Genomic DNA, 11079 nt, shown 5'->3' with positions numbered 1-11079 from the left:
AGGCCACCAGAAGAAAGGTGTCCCGTTACGGCGCGTTCGCCCTTTGACACACAGGTACAATTCCTGAGGACAGATTTGAACATACTTCCCTTATCTATTATGAAATACGACACAAAACAGTTGGCTAATAGTTTGATGAAGCGTATCCGTAACAAGCCCACAATAAATAACGTTTTAACAAGAAAAGCAGGTTACATTACTGTTTGTATTATTTGTATTGCCACCGTATTCGAAGGAATTTTTTTAAAAGACCTTTACTCATCTCTGCACATGAGATGAACGAAATACATTTAGGAAACAGTCTTAAACGTTTTACCCATGGCCTTCTGCTATAAATACTGACCCGAGGTCAAGGGAAGGCTTCGTAGCCAAATGTTGGAGGAAAATGAGCCTACATATTTCTAAAGTTAAGGAGAAATAAATGAAGCACTACATTCATTTTCTTCAAATCTCCTTCGGTTGCCAATTTTATCTCACTTCCCACAGTTGCGGCATATTATCTTATCCATGGATTGCTGAGGCAGGAAACGAAAGATATGCCTAATCTTAAAAGCACTGTAGTGATGATGGGAAGAACTGTGATGTTTTGGGACAATAAAACAGAGACAAGGGAAGTAATGAAAAATACTCGAGTTTACCGGATAATCTCCAACTATTGGTGTGATAACGAAAATGATTTAGGTGCTCAAACGTTAAATTAACCAATTAAAATGCCCTTGTGCTGCCTTTTCAGTTATAGGGTTTTATGTTATATATATATAATTAAATAGTTAAATATATATTTTTAAAAAGTGCCAACACCATAAGCGTTCTGAAGGATCGATAGTGATATTATTTTATAAATTACAACTCATGTCTTAAACACACACACACACACACACACAGACAGAGCGAGGAGCGTGGGTCCCTCCCCCGCTCCAGGACGTCACTGAAAGGGAGAGGGCAGCATCTTGGCTGACCCAGCTCTTTTTGTAGATAACTCAATTCAGCCAACCAAACAGGATCGACCTCTCTCTTTCTCTCCTATAGCCCTTCAGCCACAGACACGCAGGCAGGGGAGAGGGATGTCACAGCTGAAAGAAAACCAGTCCACCTCCGCCTGCATGAAGAACAAGCACTGCACCGCCATTCCTCACGCCTACGCACGGGGTATTTACTTCTTTTACGCGCCGTTCGGAGACAAATTGGTCCAATTTTGGCACCGTTGACGATCTGTTATCTGTCATCCCTCCGTTAGCGGCAATAATGCTTCCCAGCCAGCTCATAACTTCTTCCACCACGCCCTTTTCTGTGAAGGATATTCTGAAGTTGGAGTTGCAGCAACAGTCTCAGCAGCACCAGCTCCAGTTTATCTCCTGCTTCGGTGTCTCCGCTGCGCGGTCACAGCCGGGAGCTTTCCCCGGCAAACCGCTGCGCTCGCACTCTCCGCCCTCTTGCATGTTGGCTGGAAGGGACAGTCCAAGTCCGATTAGCTCCGGCCTGTCGGAGGGCGAGGAGAGGATGTCGTACCTCACCACGCTCACGGCTCAGGAGCGACTGGCAGAGTCTGGTCTGCCTGCGGAGATGTTCGGCCACCCGCCGCAGAACCTCTCCTCAGACCTGCAGCTGGAGACCGAGCGGGAAGAGCGCGATAGCAGTGAGTAGTACAATGATGTTCATGCCCACCCGGGCGAGAATGATGATGATGATGATAATGAAGATGGTGATGATGATGAGGATACTCTTTGTTGGTATGAATTGTAAAGTTGTACGGACAGAGATAACAGAAGAGATTTGCTGGTTTATTAGCATAAACATTGTCCTGTCTGGCGAGAGTAAAACATTAGGCTTCCATTTCAGTTTCCAAACCGGCTGGAGAAATACGTGAGCGTTGTCATTTGATGGTTATGTATAAAATAAAACTGGAATGAGTTACAAATGATGATGAGGAAATTCAATTTAAATTGAAAAAAGATTGATATATATATATATTGCAAATGTACATACACATGACGAACTATTCATTCTAATTCCATTTCAGTGCTTTAGATCTGATGTGATTAGTATTCGTGGGAAAGAAACCCATGAACTACTAGTACATTCTTTCAAAATAAATGTGCATTTAAGCGTCACAGAAATATGCAGAATATTAATAAAACGAATGAATTAACTTTCCAAAGCTCTAAAAAATGGTAAATGTTTATCAATTAATTGGGAAATTATTTTCAGTCCTTAATGATTCCTGTTATTATTTCTCTAGGCCAAAAAGGCTTAACTTTATTCTATTTTTCAAAATACATATTTAAATTAGAATTCCAAGCTCAATATTGTGCTTTGGAAAACATTAATTATGGGTAATGGATTATTTTCAACCCTCCCTCCCAATTTCTAATGTATATGTTAAAGAAAAACATTTTCAACGATTTAATCTATGTGGATATGGAAATCGCAGCGTGTTGGGTCATAATTAAATCGTCTTGTTAAGCCGTAATTGACATTTAAACGTTTCTCCACCCACGCAAGAGAACTGCGGTGCGCTGCGGGGCGAGGGCGAGGAGCCAGATCCAGAGCAACCCACCGCCAAGCAGCAGAGGACCAGGAGGAAACCCCGCGTCCTCTTCTCCCAATCTCAGGTGTTCGAGTTGGAGCGGCGTTTCAAGCAGCAGCGGTACCTGTCCGCGCCGGAGAGAGAGCACCTGGCCACCTCGCTGAAACTCACCTCCACCCAGGTCAAGATCTGGTTCCAGAACAGGAGGTACAAATGCAAGAGGCAGCGGCAGGACAAGAGTCTGGAGATGGCTGGTCACCACCATCATCACCACCTCCACCACCCACCGCCTCCGCCGCCCAGGAGGGTGGCTGTGCCGGTGCTGGTCCGGGACGGGCGGCCTTGTCTGACCGGATCTCAGAACTACAACCCTTCTTACACAGTCGGTGCTCCGAGCCCGTACAGCTACAACGGCTACCCGGCCTACAGCTACAACAACTCGGTGTATACCAACACTTACTCGTGTACTTATTCTAGTTTACCCGCTCTGCCGCACAACAACCCTCCCGCTAACGCTTTTATGAACATGAATTTGGGGAACCTCGGTGCACAAACGCAGAGCTCGGCGCCCCAAGGAACCCTCGTCGCACCCTGCCAGGGGACGCTGCAGGGCATACGGGCATGGTAGCGTAAGACTATACGCACAGTGAGAGCCGGGAGAGACTTCACTGGGATTGGCTGTATGGACTCTACCGAGAAAACTGATGCAACAAAAAGGCCCATTCAAAACAATACAGCCCATGCTGGCTGGAACTCGGGGCCCATTGAGACACAAACCATATAGTATATGCGAATTTTCCTCTGAGCCACAATGTTTAGAAATCTAATTTTACCTGCTGTTGGATTGACTGTGTGTTGTATAATGTGGCCTTTTGGGTTCAGAATGTAGTGTTAAAAATAAAAATAAAAAGAAGCTGTATATACATAATGCATACCTATATGGGTCTAAGGCCCACACACTCAATTAGAACCCTGGAATGAATAGCAATTATTGACATGATCGGTATCATGCTTTTTCCCTATTTAATAGTGTGATTTATTTCTGTCCAGGAAACTTTGTTCTTCTCTAAAAGTAATTTAGATTGGCAACGTTAACTGATTCGAAGGGCCACAATTTACAATGAATGATTATTATTCTCACTGAAGGTGAAAGTAAATGATACAACAAACATAATGACACATGTGACTGTTTTTCTGTAGTTGGTGAGCCAATCGTTTTATGTATATATGTAGCCTTCTAATAGCCTGTTTCTGATTTTGCTTGAAAGCAGGTGTTAATACATTTCAACCGTCATAATAACCCGCACGAGAAATTCAAATAAATGAATGTTGAGTTAAACTAATGTTCGTGGTTTCTCATCGTCCATGTTTTGTTTTTTTTTTCCTGTGAGAAAAGCTTGTGTTAGACTTTGGTCTGAGACAAGAACCAGAACCAGAGAGAATTTAGAGGCGCGCTAATGTCCGGTCAGGATTCAGAGATGGACATTAACCAGACAGCCAACATCCTCGGGACCCACAGAGCGAAGAAACTCACAGAACGTTGGATTAGAAATATTGTTGCTAAAAATAAAAATAATTCCTCACGGTATGACACTGAATTAAGTAAAACCTGTACTGTTACATTTAAAATGAGACTTTCAATCTATTTTCCAAATAATGTTTGAATGACACATCACCGATCATACAATAATAATTATTACCCACATTTTCCCCACTTTACATCCGAGGGCTCACACACACACACACACACACACGCCGTCAATTGGAGATGGACCGAAGGAGACACCTTCAGCTCCCAGGCATGGTCGAAAACGCAGACGCCAATGATGGAGATGAATGGCAACGTAAACAGAGTGTTTGTCTCCTCTGATAGCCTCACTGGCCACTTCCCCTGGCTACCGCACTGCCGGTGTGGGACATACCTGGTGTCAGCTCTAAGTGCTGCAGAGTCCCTCGTGTAAATAGAGCTGGCGACAGGACGGCGTTGCCTGAGGACGCGGCCCTGGCCACGGCGGCTCTGACAGGCGCTGCGATCGCTATCTGCTGCCTCTAAAGATAGCAGCTCGGATCATCGCCGCGCCAAGCGAGGAGTTTCCCCAAAACAAAGTCTCCAATGGCAACCACTCAAGGAGCTCACGGAGGGAGCAGGGCCTCGAGTGTATAAGACGCTGGGGGGTGGAAAAGGCTCTTTATTATTTATTTTTACATGAATAAAAAAAAATTAAAAGATGTTTTTTCAATGAGGCGTCTGGTTACATTTAATATCCCGGATGCTCGCCTTGTACGGACTGGGAAAACATCAAAGACAAACCGGCGGTTTCGCACAATGAATAAAATGGGTTTCGGATGCGGAGATACACACAATCACATTAACACATTCACACATATATTCCAGATATCTTCAGACACGTGTATACATACCTATGTACATACTTTTATGAACGCATACACAGACGTACGGACATGAACACGCATAACTGTCACAAGCTAAATTCTAATTAAATGCCAACCCACTCAGACATATTGTGACACTGGAGCCGATTTGCGCTCTGTGGTAAACAGAAATGTTTCTCTGTTTAGTCAGAGGAGGAAGACAAAAAAAACACGGAGGAGGAAGATCACTGCATCTGTCATCGCGACTTCTCGACAGAGAGTCCGCCTGCTGATTGCGGACAGCGGGGGTTGGGGAGGGGGGGGGGGGTGTAGTTATTCCTATTTGCCATCTTACGAACCTCTCAGCCTTCTAAATAGATACATTATGACCACTTGGCGGCGCTATGCGCCTGTTTGAACGAAACACTTCATAAACATCATGGTCTCCAAGATATCACATATATATATATATATTTAGCTGTTTGATTAAAAATATCAACAATTGTGTGCTTAGAACAATTGCTAAGCATCACAGTGTTGGGTGTTACATCAAATTGACGCATGGAAGCAAATTTAGCCATTTTGAGCCAATTATAGCTAAAGTATCAATGAGCGTTGTACTTCATAGCAGGATTCCTGACGGTTGTGAAAGCCCTTTGCTGTGCTTTACGCAGATTAGTGCACTCCACATATAAATATATTCTATGAAACGCACTGTGGCTGAAAGAGATCCACTTTGTACAATCATTCGATAATATTCACTCAGTCAAACGCTTGTCCAATATCTAAGGTGATTGAAATAACCAACAGCGTCCATCTCCTTGAATAGGCATTTAGTCATAAGTATATTTAGATGGAGCTTTTTAAAAATACATTATTGGTTTATTTTAACGCAACGAATTAATAGAAAGCACGTCACCAAAGTGAAATACCTCGTCTACTAAATATGTGTCAGTTGAACTCAATGCAGCGTGGAGGCGAGCATGGATCATGGGCGTTGCGGAGGAGGGACCAGGCAGAGAAAAAGGTTAACAGAAGTTTCTGTGGAGAGGATTCTGAAAGACTTGACGGCTCCCGGTGCAGGCTGTTCAGCACACCGGACCTAAATAACCACAATCACATCAGGAACAACCGACGCAAGCGGAGACACGATCGAACCATTAAGGACTTCCGCGCGGCTGATCTCTTCATGCCTCCAAATAACTCGCACGTGAGCGTCAAGAAACATCCCCTGCGCTCATTTTAATCATGACATTAAGCTTTTCGTCCTTCTCCATCAAAGACATCCTGACAGGACGTGACGCCCGGGAGAAGCTCGGTACCAGGTTTACGGGAGGGCTGCGCGCTCCGCAGCGCCACATGTTCAGTGAGCGCGCGGCGAGAGTCCCCGATCTGTCTCACCAAGACGCGAACGAGAACCGCGTCCAGCCGGAGAGACGTCCTGCTGATCACAGACTGTCCATCGGACACCTCCGATCCGACACCTACAGCGAGGAGGCTGCAGGACAGGAGACCGAGCTCGGAGGTGAGCAGCTGCATTCCCAATTGGTAGTGAGGAATTGTAATAAAAATGGGAAAAAAAGACTGCAACAAATATGACAATACGTTGTCAATGTGATTCGTTTGTTTTCATTTGATTAGACTTTAAAAATAGCTCAATTTGAGAGGAAAATCTTTTAAATCCTGTTTTTGGAAAGGATGCAGTGGTATGTGTTCGTCTCGTGTTTTTGGAGAGAAAATATTTTATTTTTAATAAATTGTGTAATGGCCTCTTTAGCGGTATTTGCAACGATTGCATTCATTCCCAATTGAACGAATTATTCAGTTCGTGAAAACTCACAATAGCCAACATCTGCACCTTGTTGAGGTGACCTCTCAGGTTGTGCACAGAAATCAACGGGGCCTATAATGTCACCTCCTTTGTCTTATGGCCGATGCAGAGCAGCCGACCAGTCGGCAGACCGATGAGGCGGAGGAACACAGCGGCGAGACGGTCAGCTGTTCGCCCGATGCGCAGCGGTGCAGCCCCGGGACGAAGAAGCGCTCCCGGGCGGCCTTCTCTCACGCACAGGTCTACCAGCTGGAGCGCCGGTTCGTCGCGCAGCGGTACCTCTCGGGTCCCGAACGGGCCGACCTGGCGGAAGCTCTGAATCTCACAGAGACCCAGGTGAAAATCTGGTTTCAGAACCGCAGGTACAAAACCAAACGGCGCCAGACGGCAGGCGAGCTGGTGGCGTACGGCTCACCGAAGACTGTCGCCGTGAAAGTGCTGGTGAGGGACGATCTCAAGCAGTACCAGCAGGCCAGAGGAGTACACGTCCCGATGGCCGTGCCGCAGTACCACCCACCCTACCAGTGCCACCCCTACCTGCACCACTACTGCCAGCCCTGGATCGTGAACGGCCTGTCCTGTGGAGGGACGCTCACGTGACCGGGTGTCTCGCCCAAATCAAGGTGTTGGCACATTTTTGTACACTCGATGGATTACCATCTCTGCTCAAAGTGCCTGAAAGTTTCGCTTTTTTGTTTTTCTTTTGAATGTTTGTTTGATTTTCGTGTTATTTTGTCTGTTATAAACCAGAACCTTCAACATTTTGGCCAAGGGTTTGTGGTAAAAAAATTAAAATCACCCTGTACGCCTTAATCAATAAAATAAATAATAATATTAGAACATTCTGTGTAAGCCTGCAGTGACAAATTAGTTCATGACCCAACACATGTTTGTCAATTCATGAGAGTGAAGAGAAAAGTTTTATATGTATGAGCAAGATTTAAAATAGTGGCAAATAAGTGATTGTGGGTCACACTCCTCTGATGATCCAATGCGTTCATCTGATATCCCCTTTTCTGCCTCCAATCTGCTCATTCAAAACGATACAAAATACAATCCATTAATATATCATGGTTTAATTACACAATTTTAATTCATTCATGCTCTGCTTTTTTGTTTTATTTTTGAATGGGGAAATACATTTTAAAGTCAGAGTTTAACAGACCTTTTTAGAGGGAGGTTATTACACTTTTTTGTCATGTTCACTTTAAATATTAACCAGACTTGGAAGAGGGTTTTATTTAATAACTGCAATTTTAAAAATGTAATCCCAGCAATTTTCACACAAACCCATCAACGTCAACAACAGTCCAATAGAGACCAGGCGGAGCAGAGAGGAATTTATAAAAAAAACATTGTGAGAAAGTAGCTCAACGTGCAAAGAGGCAGAAGCAAGACTCTGACATTTTAAGTATGCATGTATCATGTTTATTGGACAACTTTATTGATAGTGAAAACCAACGTAACACCTGCAGGACTATACATTGGAGTGTGTATCTGTGTGTGAGCAGGGATATAACTGTAAAAAGTTCCATGCAGGAAGCAGCTAATTTAGGTTACTGATTCAAGTATTGCAATTACCAAATGTACTAACTGAACTAGATTCAATTTACATTAGGAATATTTAAGACTTCTTTTGAGAAGATGTTTGTTTGTTAAGAGGTGTGAAGAGGTGGCACCATTCAGCCGGGGTGCACAAGGCAGCAAGCGTTAATCTCTTCTTTCTAAAAACAGGACATTAACGTTAAGAAAATCAATGTTATTGTTCACTGGTTTCACTTTTTCCAAGACAAGCTGCTTTTGCGGTGAGGAACACCCTGTGCCATCCGCTGGGCTGGCACCCAACCAGACCTCATTTATCTCTTACATCAAAACACCACTTCACACTATCTTAAGTGGTTGACAAAGCTTTAGGGATCGAGGATACCGCACAAACACTTCTATTGACTGAAATAACAGGGCTACATTAAGTCTAATTATTTTCACGGGGTGTTTTTGGTTGTTGCAACAGAAAAAGGTCTTGCACCGTGGCTCTGAGGTATGCTGCTTTCTTTGTGCTCTGATTAGTCACATTGTGCTGGTGAATTGTTGCGTTAGTCATTGCTGTCTACCGTAACGTTTTCTTTTCCCACATCCAGTGATGTCACACTGAATACATTTTCCATTTAGAAGAAGTAAGGTACTGAAAAAAAGGGAGAAGGACAACCCAGATATTCAGCGCTAAGGTGGTCATGATAAATGATAATTTTCTCTGATATTAAATATGGCTTATTCATGTGTTATTCATGTTTGACCCTTATTCTTATTAATAAAACAAGTGGCTTTAGCCCCCCAACACAGCTAACCCACGTGGGAGACGTCTTCTGGAATTTATTTAAATGAATAAGTTTTAATGATCTCATGTCAGCTAACATTTGCCATGTTTCATGTCGTCCAAAGTCAATATGAATACAGGTCATGAGTTAAATAGAGAACTTGTTGGGCCATTCCCAATATAATATGAATCGTGGCATTAGAACTCTTCTAACATCAATCTGCAAAGGGAACACAACATTTTTCTGACTGCTCGTGTTTCTTTTCCCTTCAGATATCTTCCCAGGTCTCATCAATTGTGTGCTGTTTCCCGCAGTACCCCACTAATCCTTCAAACATTACTGCATGTCTAAATATGTAATGCTCAAATATGTAAACACTTTGACTCGTGCTTTATAAGCGGGCCTCCCCAGGAAAAGGCTCTGAGAAAAGAGAGAGAGAGGGAGAGAGAGAGACGGAGAGAGTGAAGGGAGCCAGAAGAACATGTTCCTCTGCCTCTTCAATCAGCACCAGATTCCACAAAGACAAAGCATTACGAGGGCAGATCGTCATAGGACGTATTAATGCTAGTCGTAACAGGTGACTTCCTGTTGTCTTTTTGTGATTTCTCAACTGGGAGGAATGCGTCGAGGGTGGGGCCGTGTTAAAGTGAGAGACACAATGACAGTCCTAACCTTATCCGCGCTTACCTTGCTTTAGAGATGCAGATCTATATAGATGGAGAATTCCTACAGGGCTCCAGATTTAGACAATACCGTGCACACGTCACTGCTGCGGGCGTGACGGCAGATAGGAACAGATTTCAAGCTCTGGCAAGACTGCGATTCAGTTGTTGAAGGTACTATCTAAAACAGTTACAACAAGAGCTAAATATTTACAAGAGGAAGAAGTAGTGTGTGTGTTTTGCCCTGTGCCTTAATGCGTTGGCCCTTGGCAGACACAGGGGCAGGACTCAGGAAGGAGAGGGGTCATTGTTAATACCTCTGTTTAAAGACAGATCTACTTCCCCTTGACCTGGTCTCAAACACACACACACACACACACACACACACACACACACACACACACATGCTGCAAATAGTCTCCCCCAGAGGACACTTCAGACTCGTTCCAGAAACTATTAGCAGATAGCATCAGTGTATAGGGGAATGTAAACATTTACAGTAAAACAAAAAGAAATCAACTCCCCAGGGGAAGACACATCCATCACCCCGACTGCACATGCACTCACAAGCCCCCCTGGTTGCAATGGGGATTAGCCATCACACCTTTGTACATCATTTGAACCAATTCTAGCGATCAGAGAAGTTGGTAACTTCCATGCTGCATGCTGCAGTCTACAAAGTTACTGCAAATTAGATAACTAAGCAAGATAATCGTGTGACAACTGGTTTACATCTTTTTACACATGTTGTTTGACGTTTGAGGCTGAGCAGTATGGAACCCGGTACTTGTCTCGCCCCACTGGTCATAGTTTTGTGCGTGCAAAGAAATGCAACGATCCCAGCTCGGTGTTTGTCAGAGCAGGAGCAAAGGCCACGAAGGGATTAGAACGAATAGAAAGATGAGCCCACCCAGAATTTAAAACAGAATAAAAAACAGACGCATTTAAAAGAAGGAGCACCGGTCTTGTCCAAACGGTGTGTGTGTGTGTGTGTGTGTGCGCGCGCGTGTGTGTGTGTCGTCCATTAGGAGGAGATACGGGATATTCAGGGCTGAGACTTTGAGTGGAAGCAGATTAAGGAACAGCACAAAAGGTAAAACTCTTAAGGGAAAGTAACTCAAGATATGTTAATTACAAGTTGCTGTGCTCAGTTTTAATTACAAATGAAAATCTTTACAATAAACATACAATACATGTTGAAACTAAGCTGAAAATAAAATGCCATATATTCATAGTATACTACAGCAGTTGTATAAACTGTAATGTTTCTGTATGTGCATCTTTCACTGGTTGAGGGTGAGGATGCATTGAGCTGCTCTCTCCATAGATGGACAGGAAGTCTTCCAAGCTGCCACATTTTCTTCCTCCAAC

At 43.8% G+C, this 11079-nt stretch overlaps 2 protein-coding genes across 2 annotated transcripts; both read left to right on the top strand.

Annotated features, from left to right (window-relative positions):
- The first annotated feature begins 949 nt into the window (after positions 1–949).
- nkx2.3 (NK2 homeobox 3) lies at positions 950–3828 on the top strand. The gene is made up of 2 exons (XM_037465886.2): positions 950–1636; positions 2503–3828. Exons 1-2 carry the CDS (start codon positions 1246–1248, stop codon positions 3153–3155), a joined length of 1044 nt encoding a protein of 347 aa, XP_037321783.1. The 5' UTR covers positions 950–1245; the 3' UTR covers positions 3156–3828.
- Positions 3829–5974: 2146 nt separating this feature from the next.
- Positions 5975–9066, top strand: nkx3.3 (NK3 homeobox 3). Its single transcript, XM_037464832.2, has 2 exons — positions 5975–6425; positions 6841–9066. The coding sequence occupies exons 1-2, from the start codon at positions 6149–6151 to the stop codon at positions 7329–7331; spliced, it is 768 nt and encodes a 255-aa protein (XP_037320729.2). The 5' UTR covers positions 5975–6148; the 3' UTR covers positions 7332–9066.
- Positions 9067–11079: the final 2013 nt, after the last annotated feature.

Source organism: Pungitius pungitius, chromosome 13 (assembly GCF_949316345.1).
Source record: "Pungitius pungitius chromosome 13, fPunPun2.1, whole genome shotgun sequence".
Classification (NCBI taxonomy): domain Eukaryota; kingdom Metazoa; phylum Chordata; class Actinopteri; order Perciformes; family Gasterosteidae; genus Pungitius; species Pungitius pungitius.
Note: the sequence above shows the minus strand (reverse complement) of the source record. Positions and strands in the feature narration are given on the sequence as shown.

Excerpts from the sequence above, each read along its gene's own strand:
- nkx2.3 (XM_037465886.2), top strand. The coding sequence starts at position 1,246 with ATGCTTCCCAGCCAGCTCATAACTTCTTCCACCACGCCCTTTTCTGTG. Across the intron at positions 1,637-2,502 it reads GCGGGAAGAGCGCGATAGCA|AGAACTGCGGTGCGCTGCGG; the intron begins GTGAGTAGTACA and ends CACCCACGCAAG.
- nkx3.3 (XM_037464832.2), top strand. The coding sequence starts at position 6,149 with ATGACATTAAGCTTTTCGTCCTTCTCCATCAAAGACATCCTGACAGGA. Across the intron at positions 6,426-6,840 it reads ACAGGAGACCGAGCTCGGAG|AGCAGCCGACCAGTCGGCAG; the intron begins GTGAGCAGCTGC and ends TGGCCGATGCAG.